The sequence below is a fragment of the Neoarius graeffei genome, chromosome 5 (assembly GCF_027579695.1).
Source record: "Neoarius graeffei isolate fNeoGra1 chromosome 5, fNeoGra1.pri, whole genome shotgun sequence".
NCBI classification, from domain to species: domain Eukaryota; kingdom Metazoa; phylum Chordata; class Actinopteri; order Siluriformes; family Ariidae; genus Neoarius; species Neoarius graeffei.
In genome coordinates, this window is record NC_083573.1 from 101,308,467 (window position 1) to 101,333,207 (window position 24,741).

At 44.5% G+C, this 24,741-nt stretch overlaps 1 protein-coding gene across 1 annotated transcript in view; it reads left to right on the forward strand.

Moving 5' to 3' along the window:
• The window catches only part of LOC132887196 (NLR family CARD domain-containing protein 3-like), a 38,379-nt gene extending 14,939 nt beyond the window's left edge, over positions 1-23,440 (forward strand). The window contains exons 6-10 of the mRNA XM_060922668.1: positions 4,443-4,616; positions 4,745-4,921; positions 16,329-16,502; positions 22,386-22,562; positions 22,959-23,440. Of these exons, the coding sequence (XP_060778651.1) occupies positions 4,443-4,616; positions 4,745-4,921; positions 16,329-16,502; positions 22,386-22,562; positions 22,959-22,965 (709 nt within the window). The 3' untranslated portion in view covers positions 22,966-23,440. The remainder of the gene's footprint in view (positions 1-4,442; positions 4,617-4,744; positions 4,922-16,328; positions 16,503-22,385; positions 22,563-22,958) is intronic.
• Positions 23,441-24,741: the final 1,301 nt, after the last annotated feature.

Genomic DNA, 24,741 nt, shown 5'->3' on the forward strand with positions numbered 1-24,741 from the left:
CTAATCTTCTTCAAACAAACCTCTGGTACTTTTACAGGAGATGGTTTCACTTTTTACACTAACAGGTTATTAAACCACTCCAAACCCCCAGAAATCAGAGGTGTGTGTGTGAGCAGAGAATGATACACACTGTTTAAAATGCAACACACAACCTTGTGTTCAGTTCAAATAATTACATCATATTTTTCCCAAAATCTTGACCTCCAGCAGTAAAACAAGCCCAATAAGAAGTGTCCATCAAACCCCACCCTGACAAACTCCTGACCAATCAGAGAACTCCCTCATGGACAAACAGTTTGGTGCTCTGGAAAATCAGTGCAGTGTGAAACTAACCAAACCAAATGACAGTAACACACTGTGCACTGAAAAAAAATCCTTTGGATTTACTTGATTTTAATGTGTACGTCGGTCCCACGTGATCAGAATGTGTATGACTGACATAATTTCCTTCTTTTTCTCAATGAATTATTACTTGTGGGGAGGCATGGTGGTGTAGTGGTTAGCGCTGTCGCCTCACAGCAAGAAGGTTCTCGGTTCGAGCCCAGTGGCCGACAAGGGCCTTTCTGTGCGGAGTTTGCATGTTCTCCCAGTGTCCTCGTGGGTTTCCTCCGGGTGCTCCGGTTTCCCCCACAGTCCAAAGACATGCAGGTTAGGTTAACTGGTGACTCTAAATTGACCGTAGGTGTGAATGTGAGTGTGAATGGTTGTCTGTGTGTCAGCCCTGCGATGACCTGGCGACTTGTCCAGGGTGAACCCCGCCTCTCGCCCATAGTTAACTGGGATAGGCACCAGCTCGCCTGTGACCCTGTAGGACAGGATAAGCGGCTACAGATAATGGATGGATGAAATTATTACTTGTTAAACCAAAATATTTCAATCATGTTAGACTACTTAAAAGAATCAAGTTGATTTAACTTTTTTTTAATCTATTGCAATGCCAATTAATTGAGTCATGTGAAAGTGATATCATGTTCAGGATACCAGATTTTTAAATGTAACTAACTTGATTTGTTAACGCTAATATTATTTAAAGGTATTATGGAACTTAAAAGGATGGCACGGTGGTGTAGTGGTTAGTGCTGTCGCCTCACAGCAAGAAGGTTCGGGTTCGAGCCCCGTGGCCGGCAAGGGCCTTTCTGTGTGGAGTTTGCATGTTCTCCCTGTGTCCACGTGGGTTTCCTCCAGGTGCTCCGGTTTCCCCCACAGTCCAAAGACATGCAGGTTAGGTTAGCTGGTGACTCTAAATTGACCGTAGGTGTGAGTGTGAATGGTTGTCTGTGTCTATGTGTCAGCCCTGTGATGACCTGGCGACTTGTCCAGGGTGTACCCTGCCTTTCGCCCGTAGTCAGCTGGGATAGGCTCCAGCTTGCCTGCGACCCTGTAGGACAGGATAAAGCGGCTAGAGGTAATGAGATGAGATGGAACTTAAAAGCAATTTTATAATGTCCTTACAACTCAATTTAGGTCTCTAAATTTAACTTGATTTGTTAAAGCCAGCCAAATTGTAGACATCAGTTTTGTATTTAAAGTTTGTGCAAATACAAAAATCAAATATAAAAAAAAAATTGCATTGACAAAACCAAAGATTCAGGGGTCTGTATTAAACGTTGACTGTACTGATCCTTAAACTTTACAGATCACACATTTTACCTGAACAGAAGGACTCAGTGCAGTTGCCATACAGTAAATTCAGCATAAAAACAAACAGCAGATACAGTATAAACTTATCATAGTACGTTAAAAAAATACTGTGAACTGTTAGTACAGCACAACAGTGCATCCTCAAGAGTGAATACAAAACAATAACAGTATTTTATTGACTTAAACCAAACATGCCACAGACTGAAGAAGGCAAATAAGCTCTAGTGCTTCATAAAAAATAAAACATTTACCATGAGGGTTAACCCTGTGAACACCATTTTACACAGCTGACAACTTTGACAAATCAAAGTGGATTTACAAACAAAAAGTAATCAACCCTGCATAAACTCATCACTGAGAAATAAACACACACACACAAAAGTGGATACACAACAGAAATCAGTCTGAGCCGTTGACTGAGAGCCTGTTTTTCAGAGCAAGTGCTTTGTTGGAAAGTTTACCTCCATCCAGTTCCATCCAAATCTTTTGGATGACCTCAAAAGTGTAGCGGAGGTCAGCAGGGTAGCTGAGGTTCAGTGCATACATCAGTCCAAACAGCATAGCAACAGCTAATGCTACATTATCAAGATCTTGTAACACCTTGATGCCTTCAAGAACAATGCCAATGTCCTCTGCTTCATCACTTGAAGCATGTTCTTTAAGAACATAAATCCCAATGGTGGTGTCTTCAATGGCCTCACTGATGGTGTTTTGATCCATGCTCTGTCCAAAACAGACAAAAGGTAGGTAAACCAAAGTTAGGCAAATCAAACCTTTTCACCAAGCCCTATCAAGAAAAGGATAAACATAAAATAGCGACACTGTAGATCTAGGTAAGGTGAAAGTTAGAATGAAGGTAAATTTAAAGACAAGAACAAGTAACTACAGCAGAACATTATATAAACATTTAATAAAATGGAAGCATTATCTGTTCCATGAGAACACACTGTGAACGCACCTGCTGATTGGCTGAAATAATGTTGTGAGGCTCGGTCCGAGCCACTTTGTTGCCCAGTTACAGAACCATGGTTGTGTATGAACACTGGATTCTTTTTCAGTGCACACACAGATCAGACAGCTGGTGGACCATGAGGAGATATTTACTGAGTTTGACAAAAAGTTTATTGCACAATTGTTCTTGAGAACCATTTATTCTACCTTTAAGTTAATTCGTCTACGTGTGTGTGTGACCGCAGCCTATACTGCCAGACACGACGTGGAAGCGCTGGTAGGGTTTTTGTAATTATGTAGAATTCCTCTAGGGGTCAACAGAAGTTGTGCGCTGTAGCTTTAAAGGAGAACTGAAGGCAAATTTTTTTAATCATCAAAATTCTATTTATGTCATTTTATTAAATATAGGAATGCATTTTTGATCGCTATTTTGTCACTGCTATAGCAAGTTATGAGTGTTTGCTCTGTAATATAGCAGTCCATATGTCAAAGCAATGGCTGTAAACGAGATTCGCTAAGACCTGTGCGAGACATTGTAGGACGGAAGTAAAACGTACAGTGGAAATCAAAGTGACCAACATCTGCAACGTTCCCTGTGTCCAAAATCGCTCACTCGTTCACAACTGCCTACTGCCTATATAGGGAATTACTATAAAGAGGACTATGTAGTGAGCTCATTGTTAAATTGAAAAAACGCTTTCGGACACTAGTCCGTCATGCTGGTATTTACGTCATTACTGTCGCACAATTAAAACGTACCAGATCAGTTGGCTGGTGGGTTTCAAAATAATAAATGCATGCATGTGTTTTTGTAATAAATCCATATCATGCTGAGCGCATTTCCCACATGTAATCAATACAAGTACCTGCAGCTTTCAGTTCTTTTTTTTTAAAATCAAGGCTGAATACTTTCTTCTTTGCAGACTTTTAATTTGATTTCTTTCTGTGCGACTGCAAAAAAAGATGCGCGCTCTCTTTCAAATGCTGATGTAATCAAGCCGGAAGTTTTGTTTGTTTTGATAGCGATCAGGAAAGTTTGAAAAAAGTAGGCAGTAATCGTCATTTAAACTCGTTTTTGTGCGATATTTCGTTTGGAAAACAGTTTTCAAAATGGCGGCACTCACACCTGGCTGACACTTCACGTTTCGAAGTCTCGCACAAGTCTCGTGAAGATCACGCGGATAAGCGACGCCTGCCGTGGACCAAACGAACTAAACTCAACACGGCTAAAAACCGAACAGGCCGATAAGTATAATATTTAATTGCAATTAGCTGCCAATATGATTCACGATATAAGGTTACTAAAACCGAAAACGTAATTGAAAAACACGTTAATTCAGAAATAAAACAAGTTTAAAAATGACTTCAGTTCTCCTTTAACATTGACATGAGCCCGCATTTTACTGACACTTGCACCAACATATTCATAGCCACACCAACATTTATTTGACACGTTTATTGGCACACACGTGTGTGTGTGTGTGTGTGTGTGTGTGTGTGTGTGAGAGGGAGAGAGAGAGAGAGAGAGAGAGAGAGAGAGTACTGAGTGTGTTTAGTTTGTAGAAACTTGAACACAGGTCAGAGTGGAGTGTTTGTCGGCTGCTCGCTCTCACACGTGTGTGTTCTGTCCATGAGCTAATGGTGTGATGATAAATTGTAGCTGAGAGATTGTGGAGTGCAGAAAGACGTCGCTGCTCCTGTAAATGTGCTGATGTGGCGTCCTGTCCTCTGATTTCTGTGTGTGAGAGAAACACACTCACATTTCTGTTCCATGCTAAAGTTTAGCTGGATTATGGCTGTGTTTGTGTGTTTGAGATCAGTGTTCTGATATTTCATCATTTCTCTTCCAGTCTGTGTTGGTGTAATCTGACAGAGGAAAGCTGTAGAGTTCTGTCCTCAGTTCTCAGCTCAAACTCCTCCAGACTGAGAGAACTGAACCTGAGACACAATAACCTGCAGGATTCAGGAGTGAAGCTGCTCTCTGCTGGACTGGAGAATCCACACTGTAAACTGGAGATACTGAGGTACACACACACACACACACACACACACACACACACACACAGAGTAAGTGTACTGTGTATAATAATTGTGTGTTGTGTAGTAAAGCTGAGTGATTTATGCTGTAACTGTGAGATGTTTCTCTCTACAGGTTGTCTGGCTGCAGGATTACAGGTGAAGGTTGTGCTGCTCTGGTTTCAGCTCTGAGGTCAAATCCCTCATCACACCTGAGAGAACTGAATCTGAACTACAATAATCCAGGAGAATCAGGAGTGAAGCTGCTCTCTGATCTACTGAAGGATCCACACTGTACACTGGAGAAACTACAGTGAGTTACTGACTGTCTCGATATAAATACACACACACACATTTCATGTTCCATCTTCTCCGCTGTGAACTCAACTACTGTTTCTCAAAGTGTGCTCCATGAGCGACCCCCCTGCTGCTCCACGAGTTGATGTTGTAAAATATCACGTTTTATCAGTGTTTCTCAAATCGCCGATGTGACTCCAAAAGCAAAGTTCTGAGTCTTACAGATGAGTCGTTTTCTATATTGAATAAAGTCCTCTGTAAATTCAAATAGTCCCCTATTATTTGAATTTGTCTGACATTAAGCAAGGCAACAGTTTTGTGACACTGCCTATAGCTCCGTCAGTTTCGGTTACACTTTCATAATCAACGTCACCTCTAAATGTGATGGGAATGTGGAATGCGGAGAAACTACGAGTTACCAAGTTAGACTTAGCATCAAACCGTCAAAAAGATAACGGATCGGTTGCTGAAGAGCGGGTCAGTCTAAAGAAAAGCACAAGAACTGTCTGACACGAACAAGGACAAAGTGCAAAGACATGATGATTCAGTGAGCACTGATATGGAGTCCCAGGGTAGTTTGCTGCAGGAGCTCCCTCAGAGTAGTCGTGAAGCTCAACATGACCATGGAAAATCGAGTGCTAAAGCGAAAGGAAAATACCACAGTGACTACATCAAGTTTGGATTTTTTTGGACTGGGAATACGGAGGATCTGAAACCACATTATGTTCTGTGCTATGAAACATTGGCCAACGAGTCAATGAAACCTGCTAAGCTCAAGCGGCACTTCGAAACTAAACACAAGGATTACATCAACAAACCGACTGCATTTTTGAGAGAAAATGTGAAGAGCTTCAGCATCACACGAGAAAGGGAGCCTCACAGTTTTTTGTGCCTGTGGAAAATGCGAAAGCTCCAGCAGCTTCATACAGGGTCTCCCTGCTGATCGCAAAAGCAGGCAAACCTCATTCAATAGGCGAGACTTTAGTTCAGCCAGCTGCAAAGTTATGGCTAACATAATGCTTGGGGGGAAAGCAAGTGATGAAATGAACAGGGTACCTCTGTCCAATGACACTGTCCAGCAGCGCAGAACATCCATGGCTGAAAATGTCCAAGAGCAGCTGGTGACACGTTTATGTCAAAGTCACTTTTTCTCTCTGCAAATGGACGAATCCACTGATATTGAGAACGAGGCAAATCTCCTGTGTTTTTGTAAGGTGTGTATATATATATATATATATATATATATATATATGACGGTGCTGTGCATGATGATTTTCTTTTTTTGTCACTCCCTGCTGACCAACACCACAGAAGAAGTGATTTTTAACTCACTTAATGATTTCATTGTGCAGAATAACACTGACTGGACAAGATGCGTTGGCATTTGCACAGACGGTGCGACTGCGATGATGGCAAAATACAAGGGCCTCGCTGCGCGTGTCTGCACAGTAGCACCATCTGCCACAGCAACACACTGCTGCATTCACAGAGAGCAACTGGCAGTGAAAAAATGCCCCAGTGTCTTAAACCAGTCCTGGACGAGTCTGTGAAAATAGTTAATATGAGTAAAAGCAAAGCACTGAACACACGTCTTTTTAAAGCTCAGTGTGAAGAAATGGGAAGCGAGCACACGAAACTTCTTTTTCAGACTGAAGTTCGCTGGTTATCACATGGGAAAGTTCTCACCCGTCTATGTGAACTGTGTGATGAGGTCAAGTTATTCCTGCATCAAAGTGATGAACTGTATGACAGAATGCATGATTTCCAATGGCTCGCAAAATTGGTTTATCTTGCTGATCTGTTCAGCACTCTCAATACCATGAATTTAGCGCTGCAAGGAAAAGCGATCACAGTCTTTACTGTCCAGGACAAAATTGAAGCCGCACGCCTCAAGATGGAATTGTGGTGTGCCCATCTCGATCGCCAAGAATTCGATAGTTTCCCTACGCTGGCAGATTTTCTTCTCACTGCCGAGGAGGTCCCGGATGGCGACACAGTTGCAGCCTTTAAGGAACATCTGCAAGGCCTTCACTCACAATTGGGCAGAGGTGGACAGTAACGAAGTACATTTACTTGAGTTCTGTACTTAAGTACACTTTTTGAGTATCTGTACTTTACTTGAGTCTTATTTTTTTTTTGGCAACTTATGACTTTAACTTCACTCCATTTCAAAGACAAATATCGTACTTTTTACTCCACTATATTTCTATCAAGGTCCTCGTTAATCGTTACTCTGAAGCAGCTTTGAAAGTGGATGTTTTTTCTTTTCTAAAATGTGTTTTTTTTCACAGGTGACACTGAGATAACCGATCAGTCATCACTAGGGTCACGTCACGTCCATAAACTATAAAATCAAGTTCAGTGATTTCTCCGCAGCATTATTTAACACGATCAGTTGATGGTAAAATGGAAGGAGGCGTTTCTTCTGGGGAATGCACACACCCATGTTTCAGTTTTCTGAAAGGAATAACGATTGGTTTCGTTTTAAATGTTTGCTCCATTTGCCTAAAACGAAGCACGTCATAGCCTACAAAAACTTGTTGATATTAAGGTATGTAAACGTTTTATTCCAAGAAAAAGCTTATCATAAAGTTGTCTGTGCTTTAGAGTTAGCGATAACGTTGCAAAATCTATGCAGTCTGCTTATTCAAATGACTTTCTATGGATTTTCCCACCAAGTTGCCATAGTCTTGCCCACAGCTAACATTAACACATAGCTAGTTAACTTGGACACTGTTAGTTAGCATGTAAAAATAGAGTTACGCTAACATGAATAACGTTAACTTATCTGAAGTCCTTTCAGAAATGTTTTCGCATAATCTTGTACAAATAAACAGAATGTACAAATCTTTCTTTTCTAGTCATTTTAGCGACCCAAAACGATTTTGAGTTTGAAAAGAGTTTGCTAGCATCAGGTGCAGCTTCACTGACTAGCTAGCTTATTGTTAAATCACCATGATTCCACAGGCAGATTATGTCCATGAATACATACACTTACTCGTGTGTATACACACGCACGCACACACACGACATACGAGATGGACAGTATTTTACTAGTCAGCCACAACAAATTGTTGAAATTTTTTGTTATGATGTCAGGTGATGGTCTTCCTTTTTTTTTTTTTTGTCTTGGAAAAAGCAGTGTTGCTGTTGGACAGTTATTAAGCTCGAGGTGTGGATCTGGGTTTTAATCAGGTTGGATTGTCATTTTTATTTTCTGAGGAAGCTGCGTTTACAGCTATTCCGCTGTCTTCCTGATTAACGTACACATACATGTGTGCACACTGCCAGAGTTGGGTCAGAACACTACCATGCTGCTTTGTGAGGTGGGGAGGAGTGTTACGATTAAATAAATAAATAAATAAATAAATAAGGCTCTTTTTGAGTTCAGTTGTGTTTCATTTTGTTACATTCTACCAGGTGTTTATTCCACAGGTTCTACAAGTCAGTCAGTAAATCCAGTCAGTTGTTTCAGAGGCATTAGGTTTTATAAGCGTGTAGCAGTTTGGATGGGTGGGTGGAGCACAGAAGGACGGCAGGCCAGAACTGAGTTCACAAAACCTGTTTATTTTTAGCTTTTCAGCCTTAACTATGCACACACACACACACTCCTGTCGTCTGGTTGGGGAGAGAGCCCGCTCTGCTCTCCCTCTTTTCCTTAAAAAGGGCGCGGTCACTGGGGAAGACACACAAACAGGTTAATTCACCTCAGGTGTAGTGATTCTGCCACTTACCTTCCCTGACTCCACCCTCTGGTCACAGACCGACGCTTGACCACGCCCCCACTGCCACATACCCCCACCGCCCGACTCAGGCCAGGCAGCTGTCCCCTTGACGGGAGAGGAAGTCCGCCACGACCATCTGCGCACCCGGCCTGTGGACCACCTTGAAGTTAAAGGGTTGGAGTGCCAGATACCAACGGGTGATCCGCGCGTTGGCATCCTTCATGCGGTGGAGCCACTGGAGGGGCGCATGGTCCGAACAGAGGGTGAAAGGGCGTCCCAGCAGGTAGTAACGGAGGGCGAGGACCGCCCACTTGATGGCCAGGCACGCCTTCTCTATGGTGCTGTCGTGCCCCTCACGCACTGACAGCTTACGACTTATGTACAGCACTGGGCGATCCTCCACCTCCTGGGACAAAACAGCCCCCAGCCCTCTGTCTGACGCGTCCATCTGCAATATAAAAGGGAGAGAAAAGTCAGGGGAGTGTAACAGTGGCCCCCCACACAGTGCAGCCTTTACCTCAGAAAAAGCCCGCTGGTGTTGCTCCGTCCACTGGACCGGATCTGGTGCCCCCTTTTTAGTGAGATCAGTCAGCGGGCTGGTGACGTCCGAATAATTAGGTATAAACCTACGATAATAGCCAGCCAGCCCCAGGAACTGTCTCACTCCCTTTTTGGTCTTGGGCCTCGGGCAGGCCGCAATCGCTGCCGTCTTGTTAATTTGGGGACGCACCTGCCCATTGCCCAAGTGGAAGCCCAGATACCATACTTCCACCCGCCCAATCGCACACTTCTTCGGGTTGGCTGTGAGACCCGCCCGCCTCAGCGACCTAAGGACGGCCCTCAGGTGTTGTAGGTGCCGCGGCCAGTCATTACTATAAATAATGATGTCGTCAAGGTACGCGGCCGCATAGGTGGCGTGGGGGCGGAGGACCCTATCCATCAGCCGCTGAAATGTAGCGGGCGCCCCAAAGAGCCCAAAAGAAAGTGTGACAAACTGGTGTAAGTTCTTCCTGAACCACTTTTTTCTTGTGTTCGGGTAGCCTGTAAGGGCGGCTATGCAGTACCACCCCCGGGGGCATCTCAATATGGTGCTCTATGAGGTCGGTGCGGCCGGGCAGGGGCGAGAACACGTCCGAAAATTCGGTCTGCAACTGGGCAACCTCCACGAGTTGGGTTGGGGAGAGGTGGTCTCCACAAGGGACTGGAGAGGTACGCGATGCCAATGCTCCCTTTTGAACCTCCGGCCCCAGCTCCGCCTTCTCCGGAACCACTGACACCAATGCCACGGGGACCTCCTGGTTCCAGAGTTTGAGCAGATTGAGGTGGTAAATCTATAGCGCCCCACCCCTGTCCGTTCGCCTCACCTCGTAGTCGACGTCCCCGACTCGCCGTGTGACCTCAAAATGGTCCTTGCCACTTGGCGACCAATTTGGAGCTCGATGTGGGCAACAGTACGAGTGCTTTATCTCCCGGTGTGAACTCCCTAAGGCGCGTACCCTTGTCGTACAGGCGGGTTTGCCGTTCTTGGGCCTGCCGCAAATTCTCCTGGGTTAGGTGTGTGTGTGGAGTTTTGCGCGCAGGTCCATAACGTATTGAATTTCATTTTTACTTGGTGAAGGTCCCTCCTCCCAATTTTCTCGCAGCACGTCTAAAATGCCGCGCGGCTTACGCCCATATAACAGTTCGAACGGGGAGAACCCCGTGGAGGCTTGTGGGACCTCTCGCTAGAGGTCTGCGCGGGTCGGATTTTTCAGTCCTGCCCACGCCCGCATTGTGCAGTCCCGCTCCCGCAAAGAATTATGATTTTCAGTCCCGCTCCCGCCCGCGCCTGCCATATTTTGTCCCACTCCCGCCCGCAAATCCCGCATGATGCAGACGTTCGCGTTATTTCTCAGGAAAGTTCTTGTCTTGACACAGCGTGATGGTGCCCCGCCCCCTACTTTGAGTGGATTTGAGCATAAATATCTACAGCTCACGTTCACGTTTGTTATTATTTACCTTGTTTCTGAATTCGGAATGTTGAAATGGCAACATGTAGACCTAATAATAATAATTATTTAAGTAGGCTAATCATTTAAGTATGCGCTCTCCCGTGGTGCGTCTCCTATGAATAATTAGTGTGAAACGAGAGATGGATCGCACTCTTGAACTTATTCTTTTAGTTACATTTCTTTTCAGTTGTTTTTAGCAGCAGAAGGAGACAAACATTTCGGCTGTTGCCTTCGTCAGTGTCTCTAATAATAATAATAATAATAATAATAATAATAAACAATAAAAAAAGACAGGCGAGCACGTAATTCCAAGTGGAAATTTGGTATATTTATTGTTCAGCCATACAAAACATTAGGCTAACCCAGTTTACATTTGTAAAGCATTTCTAACTAGAATATCCTAGTATGTCAGAACCTTTTGGCACTTATCACAGCAAGGAAAGGGCAGCTGATTTCCCTCCACGTCGTACACGAGTGAGAATGATTTCCAAATGTCCGATTTCAGGACTCTTGACTTTTTAACGGTAAATGTACCTCTTTTTAAAACAGCACTTACTTTTGAAGCACTGTGAGCTTCAGTAGAGGAGCTCTGCTCTTCTGCCATGATCGGAGATCTCAAACACGGAAGAGGAAAGGAATCGGAAATGTACGAGAAATATTTATCCTCTCCTGGATCAGAATCAGAATTCTGATGACCAGCTCATCTAAGCCCATGTTTACATTAGACCGTATCAGCGGATCATCAGATTAACGTTTTTAAAACGATTAGTGTGCACACAGCAACACCAATACACGATTTGCGTGCACACAGCAACACCAATACACAGATATGCTCGGCTTCGCAGGCATCCTGCGCTCCAAATCACTCCGCCCTGAACAGCGAGTACCCTCTGGAGGGTGCGCACTCCGGCCTTGCGCAGCTCACAGAGCACGCGAGTGAAGCGCACAAGCTGTGATTCGGGACTGAGCCGCTGTGTGTGTGATCCCAGCGCATATCACTTACCACTTGCAAGTGGAAGGATGGCAAGCCTAAAGACAATCATAACTACACAGTGGGCAGTATTTGCATCAGTATTTGCAGTATTTTCATACTTTTATACTCTTTAATGAAAGGTGATACAAGGCGGAAGTCCGCGCCGTTTTTCAGCAGTCGCGTCACATGACCAATGCCAGCGAATCAGGAAGGTGGATGTCACAGTGACGTTGTCCAATGACGACGCCAGCTAGAGCTCAGCACAGCGTATCCGCGTATCTCAATGTTTACACAGCACCGGAGCTGACACGATCTGGATTGAATACGTGGACCCTGGCGGATTCCCGTTTCCCGGCGTTTCCAGGCGGTTTAATGTAAACGGACAGTGCATCCGCGAAGAAAACGAGACAGATACGGTCTAATGTAAACTTGGCCTAAGGTGTCATTGAGGCATCATGTTAGTGTGGGTCACTGGAGGCTGGGTGTGAACGGCGAGTCATTAGAGTGATCAAAGGATTGCCCGTTAGGGTGATCAATGGCAATCTGACTCTCTCTGCAAATTTATGCATCTTAAAATGTTTTTATTAATGCCAAATAAAATATCCAGCACAAATTATATATGATAGACATAAATTAATAATTTATAAATTTTATTTTAAACATGTTTTTAGTTAGCGGGACTGCAGCTTATCACCGCTCCCGCCCGCGCCTGCATTGTGCACTCCCGCTCCCGCCCGCAATGAGCTTTCAAAATTTGTCCCGTGCCGCACTGCTTTGCGGCGGGTCCCGCGGGACTCCCGCGGGAGTGCAGAGCTCTACCTCTCGCACTGAAAACAACAAGGGTCCGAGCCATTTATCCCAATTATGTGCGTCCTCGCTTACGAATTTCCTAATTATATTTTTGAGGGTGCGATTGAATCGTTCGACTAAACTGTCCATTTGTGGGTGATAAACGCTGGTGCGGATTGGCTTAATACCTAATAACCCATAAAGTTTGTTCAGTGTTCGTGACATAAACACGGTGCCTTGGTCAGTCAGAATCTCTTTCGGGATTCCAACTTGGGAGATAACGCGGAAGAGTGCCTCCGCAATACTGCGTGCTGAGATATTGCGAAGAGGCACCGCTTCCGGGTATCGCGTTGCATAGTCCACCAGAACTAATATAAAGCGGTACCCTCATGTTGACCAATCTAATTGCCCGACGAGATCCATCCCAATTCTTTCGAACGGGGTCTCGATTAATGGTAGAGGGCGCAAAGGCACTTTTGGGATGGCCGCTGGATTTACTAACTGGCATTCGCGGCACACCGTACACCACCTGCGGACATCGCCGCGAATCCTTGGCCAATAGAACCGGGCCATTATTCGGGCTAGTGTTTTATTCTGCCCTAAGTGTCCAGCCATGGGATTAAAGTGAGCTGCCTGGAATACCAATTCCCGGCGGCTCTTTGGAATCAAAAGCTGCGTGACTTGCTCTTTAGTTTGAGTGTCCTGCGTCACGCGGTATAATCTATCCTTCATAATTGCGAAGTAGGGGAAGGATGGGGTGGCGTTTGGCTGGAGCATTTGACCATCGATTATTCTCATTTGGTCAAACGCATGCCGCAGAGTCTCGTCTCGCGACTGCTCTAATGGAAAATCCGTAAGGGATTCCCCGAGAGAGAGAGGAGGAGCCGGCGGCTCTTCACTCTGACGCGGAGCTGACGTAGACGGCTCTGTGACAGCTGCTCCCACCAACGCGACACCGGGACCTCCCCTTATTAAACTACGGCAGGACCCACTCTTCACTAGGTGATTCATTAATTCCCCAAATCCTGGCCAATCAGTCCCCAAAATTATTGAGTGGGTAAGGCGAGGATTAACTGCTACCTTCACTATAAATTTTTCCCCTCGAAAAAAAATGTGAACCGACACTAAAGGGTAGCTGTGAACATCTCCATGCACACACAACACCTTCACCAGCTGTGCTCCCCCCAATGCCTCGTCTTGCACCAGGTTTTGGTGGATTGAGGTCTGATTACAACCAGAATCCACCAACGCCTGATGTGTATCCCCTTGGATACTCACCAGTATGCAATATGCTCCGGCCCGATCGAGGGCGGCTCCTGGCGCGTCGGGGATCCGAACCACCGCGCCCACCTCCATTACCGAGCACTGCTGTTGGAGGTGGCCCAGCTCCCCGCAGCGCCAGCAAACCGTCCCGGGCTTCCTCTCTGCACTGGTGCTCTGGGGCTCACTCACCTGAGGGGGGGGGGGACAGACAGACACAAAAGGGAGAAACGGGAGGGCACCGCGGGTGCGGCGGGCCGGCTGGGGTGGGGCCGGCCCCCGCCTCCGCGGTGGGGGAATGGGGCGAGGATGAGACACAGGAGGAGAGGGAGAGAGAGAGGAGAGGGGAGAAGAGCTTGTCTGCTGTCCTGCCGTTGAGACAGCCGCCAAATGGTCCTCCGCCAGCTCGATTGCCTGATCCAGCGACGCCGGGCGGTGGCACTGGACCCACTCTGCAGCTCCGGCTGGTAGATGCGTGATAAACTGCTCCAGCGCCACCTGGTCGATAATCCCCTCGGCGTCGCGGTTATCGGCCCTCAACCACTGCCAGCAGGCGTCCCGGAGTTGCTGGCCAAACGCGAACGGCCGGCCGACTTCCTCCAAGCGCAAAGCGCGGAAGCGCTGCCGTTGTTGCTCAGGGGTGCGCCCCACACGCTGGAGGACGGCCCGGCGAAGGTCCGCGTAGGGCGGTCGGCGGGGAGCTGTAGCGCGGCCAGCTGCGCCTCTCCCGTTAGCAGGGGGAGGAGGCGCGCTGCGCGTTGTTCCATCAGTTACCCCGAGGTCTCTGCCACCTGCTCAAAGAAGGTGAGGAAGGCCTCAGGGTCATCCTGCGGGGCCATCTTCGTCAGGGTGAGGGGGGACGACCCCGCCGACGCGAGGACGTGCCGGAACACCTGTCACTCTTCCTGCTGAGCCAGCACCAGGGCCTTGAACCACTGTTCCTGTTCCTTCCGGAGGGTGACTAGTGCCTGGTGCTGGCTTTGCTGGGCCGTGGCGAGGGCGTGGACCAGCTCGGCGAAAGGGGAGGACTCCATGGGGCTGTTCTGCTTCGGCGCTCCAATTCCCGGGTTTCGGCACCACTGTAGCAGTTCGGATGGGTGGGTGGAGCACAGAAGGACGGCAGGCCAGAACTGCGTTCACAAAACCCGTTTATTTTTAGCTTTTCAGCCTTAACTATGCACACACACACATATATATATATATATATATATATATACACACACACACACTCCTGTAGTCTGGTTGGGGAGAGAGCCCGCTCTGCTCTCCCTCTCTTCCTTAAATAAGGCGCGGTCACTGGGGAAGACACAAAAACAGGTTAATTCACCTCAGGTGTAGTGATTCTGCCACTTACCTTCCCTGACTCCGCCCTCCGGTCACAGACCGACGCTTGACCACACCTCCACTGCCACAAAGCGTTATGGCAATAATACAACATGTTGACAGAAAATGTACTTTAAATACTTAAGTATTTTTCTGTACAACTTTCACTTGTATTGGAGTAACATTTGAACAGTGGCATCTGTACTTTGACTTGAATAATAAACTTGGGTTCTTTGTCCACCTCTGAACTTTGGAGATCTTTCCCAGAATTAGATGTGGGGTTTCAGTGGATCAGAAATCCATTTGGAGACAGAAAACACATTGAGCATGTCAGTTCCAAGCTATCACCAAGAGAGGTTGACGGTCTTGTGGACCGTCAGATGGGACACTGAAGATGACATTTAAAGAGAAATGCTTGAGAGACTTTTGGTTCCACATCCAACCTGAACATCCTGAGCTGGCTGACTCTGTTCTGAAACTGTTAATGCCATTTTCAACCACATACAACTGGGAAGTTGGATTTTCCACTCTGGTTGGACTGAAAAGAAAGCAGCGCAACTGGATCAATGTGGCCCCCAATATGAGATTAAAACTGTCCAGGTTGGAGCCAGACATTGCTTCACTGATGGATCAGAATAAGCAGCACCATTCTTCCCATTAAGATAAGGACAACAATGAGTGAGATGACGATACTATTTGTAAAACTGTCATTTCATTAGTGTGTAATTTGTAATATACTGTTGTAGTCGGCTCATTGTTTTTTGTTCGGGATAATTAGGGGGTTCGGTGGTCCGCAAAATTTTTTTATTAATAAAGTGGTCCTTGGTCTGAAAAAGTTTGAAAAACACTGAACTAAACTGATGTATGTTGTTTAAAGTGTAATGTATTATTCGATAAGAAACTGAAATGTGTCCATGAGAATCAGATTTACTCATCTCATCTCATTATCTCTAGCCACTTTATCCTGTTCTACAGGGTCGCAGGCAAGCTGGAGCCTATCCCAGCTGACTATGGGCGAAAGGCGGTGTACACCCTGGACAAGTCGCCAGGATCAGATTTACTTTCTACATTAATTCCGTATCATCAATCAATAAAAATTAAACTTGTGAATTGTAATTCTAGCTGTTTAGATCTTGTGTCTCCACCTCTATCCGTCCCTTTCCCTTTCTTGTAGTTAAATCCATTGTCTCATATGAGCTGAGACACGTGGATCTGTCCAAGTACAAACACACAGTCTCTTTATTTTATATTTTTATTCTGACATCAGAACCTTGTGTTCAGGGAGACACTTTATTCCACAACTGATGGAACACACTGCATTTATCCATCAGATACTCACAGATTTCATCATTTCTCTTCCAGTCTGTGTGAGTGTAATCTGACAGAGGAAAGCTGTAGAGTTCTGTCCTCAGTTCTCAGTTCAAACTCCTCCAGACTGAGAGAACTGAACCTGAGTCTCAATAAACTGCGGGATTCAGGAGTGAAGCTGCTCTCTGCTGGACTGGAGAATCCACACTGTATACTGGAGATTCTGAGGTACACACACGCGCGCACACATACAGAAACAAACCTCTGGTACTTTTACAGGAGATGGTTTCACTTTTTACACTAACAGGCTATTAAACCAACCTTTTGACACACATGAACACACCACCTGTACTCAGGTCCACTCCAAACCCCCAGAAATCAGAGGTGTGTGTGTGAGCAGAGAATGATACACCCCAACTGTTTTACTGTCTGTTTGAAACTCAACACACAACTTTGTGTTCAGTTCAAATAATTACATCATATTTTTCCCAAAATCTTGACCTCCAGCAGTAAAACGACCCCAATAAGAAGTGTCCATCAAACCCCACCCTGACAAACTCCTGACCAATCAGAGAACTCCCTCATGGACAGTGTCTTGCAAAAGTATTCATCCCCCTTGGAGTTTGTCCTGTTTTGTCGCATTACAAGCTGGAATTAAAATGGATGTTTGGAGGGTTAGCACCATTTGATTTCCACAACATGCCGACCACTTTAAAGCTGAAAATAGTTTTATTGTGACACAAACAAAAAATATGATGATTCCTCCCCCCCCCCCCCCCCCCCCCCAAAAAAAAAAAAAAAAAACAGAAATCTGGAGTGGGCATAGGTATTCAACCCCCAAAGCCAGTACCTTGTAGAGCCACCTTTTGCTGCAATTCCAGCTGCAAGTCTCCTTGGGAATATCTCGATTAGCTTAGCACAGGGGTTCTCAACCTTTTCTGCTTCAAGGCCAACCTGTTCATACTTGTACCCAGTCGGGGCTCATTAAAAAAGATCCCCAATTATTTTGGCTCATCTATTCTATTAGAATCTAATAATCTATTGTAAATTGTATTCATGGGGTGCAACATTACTCCCTGTTACAGATCGGAGCCCAGGAATTAAATAAATCCGATAAAAACTGTTTTTAATTGTAGGTGTTGTATTTAAAACTGTATGGATGTGCCAGAAGCCAAACCATGCATGCAGGGCAATCTCAGCCAAAAGGGATTAATGATCCAAAAGTGAAGTCTGGTCCATTAAAACAGGAACTTATTGCCATGTTTGTGTTCAGCAAACAAGCAAGTTATTAAACCCAAGAAGTGGATATAGAAACCACTCAGTGGGATTCGATCCTTACACACTAACAAAGAAGGATTTTTCTTGTGAAATAAAAGTTTACTCGCTAAATTTGATATTAGGAGAATAAATTTTGATCCTCTTGTAGCCATAACTAAATACAAAGGCAATAGTTAAGCATAATATTAATGAACTTAATGTGAAGATAATCAACAGATTTTAAGGATTTTTTTTTAAAGATTGTGTATATTTTTAGTCTTTTGTATTTGTAATGATTTGTATCTGTACACAACCCCACCAGCTCTGCTGATCAACTTATCGTCTTTAAATAAAGTAATTCATTCATTCATTCATTATGAGTTGGAAAATTATCCATCCGTTGAGTTCCCCAACATTTCAGACTCCCTGGTGCTGCAGACATTGTTCTACACAGACACACAGATGAAAACCTGGAAGAGGATGGAGGAGAACAACTTTTTATATGTGGCTGAGTTAAAGATCTGGGGATCAGGACACTACAAGATCAATCCTGTCTCGTTTTTGCCCGGGTAAGGAGAAATTTCTGGGCTTTTTGTTCGCGTCTTTGCGATGGTTGCTAGGATGCTACAAGTTTTAGTATCGACTGTAAACAAATGACAGCTACTCGATTCTCAAACCTCCTTGCTCTTCTCTTCCAGCAGGCATCACAGATCCATATAATTTACCCACAAACATATTTATTCTGCTCTCTCTCTCTGTGTGTGTGTGCACATGAGTTAAATATAAAATAGTAATGTGACAAAAATAAAGGCTTCTTAATTTACCCACAAATGTATTTATTCTACTTGAAAGGTGTACGGCAAACCAGCTACTGAATTTGGGACACTACAACATCCTGAACTATTTAGTATTTGGCTTTCAACTTGGGAAAAATATTTGCAGCCCACTAGCTGGCGCTTCACAGTCCACTCATGGGCTGCAGCCCAGTGGTTGAGAAACACTGGCTTAGCACATCTAGCCACTGGGATTTTTGCCCATTCCTCAAGGCAAAACTGCTCCAACTCCTTCAAGTTAGATAGGTTGTGTTGGTGTACAGCAATCAAGTTATGCCACAGATTCTCAATTGGATTGAGGTCTGGGCTTTGATTAGATCATTCCAAGACATTTAAATGTTTCCCTTTAAACTATTCCAGTGTAGCTTTAGCAGTATCTTTAGGATCATTGTCCTGCTGGAATGTGACCCTTCGTCCCAGTCTCAAACCTCTGGCCGACTCAAACAGGTTTTCCTCCAGAATTGCCCTGTATTTAGTGCCATCCATCTTTCCTTCAGTCCTGACCAGCTTTCCTGTCCCTGCGGATGAAAAACATCCCCACAGCATGATGCTGCCACCACCATGCTTCACTGTCGGAATGTTGTTCTCAGGGTGATGGGTCTGCGTCACACATGGCATTTCCCATGATGGCCACAAAGTTCTGTTTTAGTCTCATTTGACTACAGAATCTTCCATGTGTTTGGGGAGTCTGCCACATGCTGTTGGGAAAACTCCAAACGTTTTTTTCAGCAGTGGCTTTTTTTCTGGCCACTCTTCCATAAAGCCCTGCCCACTCTGTGGGGTGTACATTTTAAAGTGGTCCAATGGACAGATACTCCCATCTCCACTGTGGATCTTTGCAGGTCCTTCAGTGTTATCTTTGGTGTCTTTGTTGCATCTCTGATTAATGCCCTCCTTGCTCGGTCTGTGAATTTTGGTGGGTGGGTCCTTCTCTTGTCAGGGTTGTAGTGGTGCCATATTCTTTCCATTTGGCTATAATGGATTTAATGGAGCTCCGTGGGATATTCAAAGTTTGGGATATTGTTTATAACCCAACACTGATCTATACTTCTCCACAACTTTGTCTCTGACCTGTTTGGAGGCTCCTTGGTTTTCATGTTGCTTGCTTAGTAGTCTGTGAAGATTCTCAGTCATCCAGGTCATAGTAAACTGTGGGTGGTAAAAGAGAGCAACTGGACTTGCTTGAAGATTCTTGAAGACGTTTCACCTCTCATCCGAAAGGCTTCTTCAGTTCTGTCTGACTAATAGGGAGTATCAGGTATTTATCCTCTCATGGATGAAAAGCTCATCTAAGGTGTCGTTGAGTCATCCTGTTGGTGTGGGTCACTGGAGGCTGGGTGTGGATGGCCTCGAGAGTCGTTAGGGTGATCAGTGGAATGCTGATTCTCTCTGTCCTCCTGTGAGTCACTGAAAACAGCTGGGTTTTGTTGTGCATTCAGTTGTCTGGGAAGTGTGCCAAGGACTGCATTGTAGGTGGCTGATAAATGATGTCTTAGACCCCCACCTCTGTTCAGTGATGGCCATTCCAGGTTGACAAAAATGGCTTCTTTAACTCCTCACTCATACCAACGATCCTCTCTGGCTAAAATGCGTACATTACAATCCTGAAATGAGTGTCCTTTGTTGTTAAGATGAAGATAGACAGCAGAGTCCTGGCCTGAGGAACTAGCTTTCCGGTGTTGAGCCATGCGCCTATGAAGCGGTTGTTTTGTTTCTCCAATATACGAGTCCATGCATTCCTCACTGCACTGAATGGCATACACTACGTTGTCCTGTTTGTGTCTGGCTATTCTGTCCTTAGGGTGGACCAGTTTCTGCTTCAGGGTGTTACTGGGTCTGAAATGTACCGGAATGTTGCGTTTGTAGAAGATCCTCCCGAGTTTCTCAGATAGACCAGAAATGTAGGGAATGACAATGTTCTTGCATTTGTTCCTGTTATCCTCCTTGTCCATTATGTTCCTTTTTCTGCTCTTGAAGAAAGACCAGTTGGGATACCCACAGTCCTGAAGTGCTTTATTGATGTGATTCTGCTCCTTCTCTTTTCCCTCTACCGTTGTAGGGATGTTCTGAGCCCTGTGTTGCAAGGTCCTAATGATCCCCAATTTGTGTTCCAGTGGGTGGTGAGAGTTGAAGAGTAGGTACTGGTCTGTGTGTGTGGGTTTCCGGGAGACCTCGATGCTAAGGCTTCTGTCTTGTCTAATGTGTACATCACAATCCAAGAAGGCTAGATTATTCCCACTGATGTCCTCCCGAGTGAAATTGATGTTGATATCCACTGCATTGATGTGCTTAGAGAAGGCTTCCACCTCATGGGTTTTGATTTTAACCCAGGTGTCATCCACATATCTGAACCAGTGGCATGTGACAGATCATGTGACACTTTGATTGCACACAGGTGGATCTTAATCAACTAATTATGTGACTTATGAAGTGAATTGGTTGGAGCAGCTCTTATTTAGGGGTTTCATACGAAAGGGGGTGAATACTTATGCACATTCCAGATTTCTATTTTTTCATTTTAATTCTTGTTTGTGTCAAATAAAAAAAAAATGCACCTTTAAAGTGTTTGGCATGTTGTGTAAATCAAATGGTGCTAACCCTCCAAAAATCCATTTTAATTCTAGCTTGTAATGCGACAAAACAGGACAAACACTAAGGGGGATGAATACTTTTGCAAGACACTGTACAAACAGTTTGGTGCTCTGGAAAATCAGTTCAATGTGAAATTAACCAAACCAAATGACAGTAACACTGTGTGTGTGTGTGTGTGTGAGAGAGAGAGTATTGTGTGTGAGAGAGAGAGTATTGTGTGTGTGTGAGAGAGTACTCTCTGTGTGTGTGTGTATGTGTGTGTGTGTGAGAGAGAGAGTACTGTGTATGTTTAGTTTGTAGAAACTTGAACACAGGTCAGAGTGGAGTGTTTGTCGGCTTTTCGCTCTCACACGTGTGTGTTCTGTCCATGAGCTAATGGTGTGATAATAAATTGTCGCTGAGAGATTGTGGAGTGCAGAAAGACGTCGCTGCTCCTGTAAATGTGCTGATGTGGCGTCCTGTCCTCTGGTTTCTGTCTGTGAGAGAAACACACTCACATTTCTGTTCCATGCTAAAGTTTAAAAGTTTAAACCTGGACTGGAGAATCCACACTGTACACTGGAGATACTGAGGTACACACACACACACACACACACACACACTAAGTGTCCTGTATATAAAGATTGTGCGTGTTGTGTAGTAAAGCTGAGGTGGTGTTTACATTAGACCATATCCGTCTCGTTTTCGTCGCGGATGCACTGTCCGTGCACATTAAAATGCCGGGAAACGACTCCACAGGCGGAACAACTTGAATCCGCCAGGGCCCGCGTATTCAACCCAGTTCGTATCTGATCCGGTGCTGTGTAAACATTGAGGAACGAGGAAACGCTGTGCTGAGCTCTAGCTGACGTCATCATTGGACAACGTCACTGTGACATCCACCTTCCTGATTCGCTGGCGTTGGGATCACACACACAGCGGCTCAGTCCCGAATCACTGCTCGTGCGCTTCACTCGCGCGCTCTGTGAGCTGCGCAGGGCCGGAGTGCGCACCCTCCAGAGGGCACTCGCTGTTCAGGGCGGAGTGATTTGGAGCTCAGGAGGAAGCGCTGAGCCGCACTGAGGTTTATTTACACATTTCAACTTATTTACCTCCTTCAGGCGCTTAAACTCAGTGAGAACATGAGCATCACAGCCAGGTGTGTTTATCTGCTGGAGAAGGTGTTCGCTTGCCATCCTTCCACTTGCAAGTGGTGAGTGACTTGCGCATGCCCGATATGCACTGGGATCATGTGACGTGCCGTCTAATTAGTCATGTGATTAGCGTATCCGTGTATTGCCGTTGCTGTGTGCACGCGAATCGTGTATTGGCGTTGCTGTGTGCACGCGAATCGTTTTAAAAACGTGAATCTGATGATCCGCTCATACGGTCTAATGTAAACACCACCTGAGTGATTTATGCTGTAACTGTGAGATGTTTCTCTCTACAGGTTGTCTGTCTGCAGTATTACAGGTGAAGGTTGTGCTGCTCTGGTTTCAGCTCTGAGGTCAAATCCCTCATCACACCTGAGAGAACTGGATCTGAACTGCAATAGACCAGGAGAATCAGGAGTGAAGCTGCTCTCTGATCTACTGAAGGATCCACACTGTACACTGGAGAAACTAGAGTGAGTTACTGACTGTCTACACACACACACACAGTAAGAGTGATTTGGTGGTTTGATGTCTCTTTATCCACTCCAGAGGAGATTCTGTATCTGAATGTGTTGGTACAGTAATAAATAAAAACACTGTTGTGTGGTTGGTGTTCTCTCTCTGAAAAGAGTGGAAGAGAGCCTGCCCCTGGTGGCTGTATCAGACAACAGTGTTTCACTGAGAAAGAATGGATCCCCTCCCCTTTCATTTACACACATTTTGAGATAATTTATGGTTTTGTATTTTGTAAACTTGAGTCTGTGCTTTGTGTGTTCTGCGACACATTTTTCTTGTCATGAACCTGATGACTGATTCTGATAAAAACATGTTCAAATCTGATCATTCTGCCCTTTTCTCCTTCTTTACAGATTGTAGTTTTCATCCTGATCTGATCTGAGTCTCACACACAGAGGATGATGAGGATAGACCCTTACAGTACAAAGTGATTTGAAAATCATCATCATTTAGTGATAATCAGATGTGTACAACATGTCAGCACTTCCACTTCTCTAGTTGTTTGTAAAAATACACCAGCTGAGATAAATAAACTTTAATGAACTCAACACTCATAAATATTTTCTTATTAATATCTTTTACAGCAAAACAGAACCTGTTAATGCACATCGAACATCATTTAATAGTTTTGTATGTACAGTACGCTTCTGTTTTTCCATTTACATGCAGCAGAAGGTCACATTTATGTTTAAAACACATCATAAATATCTTATAGTATCAGTTCACTGCAGTAATTTGATCATTGCACAAAGTTACACACTGTTTATAACTGCGTAAAGTAAATTATTTTCCTCCTGAAATTATAAAATTCAGATGAGAGAAGTTTAATTTGGTTGACTCTGTACATAACTAATGTTTTAATCAATTTTTAAATGCTGTGTTTATAAAAATGATGATTATCAATTCTGTATTGAATGTTAGAAATATTTGTGTGAAGACACTTCACTGTGTATATGTACTGTGTGTGTGTCAATACACATCGATATACTGATTATTGATCAGCATGTTATTTTTTTGAAGCATCTTTGAGACACTGATGGTTTAAAATTACATTGAAATGAATAATTTGCTGTAAATCGCTGTTTCACATTGTAGACTATTATACTACCATTTAATATTGCGTTATCAGCATAATAGTTTTAGGTGACCACAGGAGGGGAACAGAACAGATCCTGGAGATGGAACTGATCCCCATCAACCCTGTGACACATTATACAGCTCCATCTAGTGGCTCTTCCTGATATGACACTGTGTTGTGGTGTTTTCCAGTTTCTCTCACTCGGATACACACTGTAACGGAATGAATTCACCAAATAACTGATTCATTCTGCTCAAATCTCTGAACCACACAATATTCCTTCACAACAATAAACACATTCTTATTGTTCAACACAGTTTGCAGTTATACTGCATTCATTTTGCAAACTTCTATACACACAACACACTATGTACTTCTCATTGTCTCGTTTTTTCCTAAACACTGGAGTCACCAATCAGAACTCAGTGTGTTGATGGATGAAAGCACATCTCACCTGTGAAAACCATTCACTCAGTTTTCTTCATCACCTGGGGAGAGATGGTTCACAACAGCATGCTCAAGTGTCATTGATAGGAAGGGAGAAGAGAAACCGAGGGGTAGTTCTGGATGGCAGAGGGGTCTAGGGTGGGTTTTTCAGCAGTGGGATGATGTGGGTTTGTTTGAAGCTGGAGGTTCAAATCCCTGTCCACTACATGGTAACACGTGCACATAGTTCTCACAACACATATGATTTTTATATGACAGATCCTGAATCATGTACCATAAGATTATGGGTACTTTAGAGCCTCTTCAAGCCATGATTTTGCTACCAAGAAGGTTCGGCACTTGTCTTTTGGCATTTGAATCCTTAGTGATAAACATAATCTCTGTAGATAAAATAACACCCTGTTGAAATTAGAATAGCTGAACAGGCATGTGAAACAAATACCCTTTTCTGTTTTTGATGCGTCCATTTGCAGGCAACATAGAATGACCAATTTGTTGATGTAAAATGCATTTATTGTGTTAAAAGAAAAAAAAGCTTCCCCTCTGTTGCAAAACAAAGCCCATAAGTAAACTTTAAAACTGTATGGAGCATGTACAGTGAGTATCAAGCT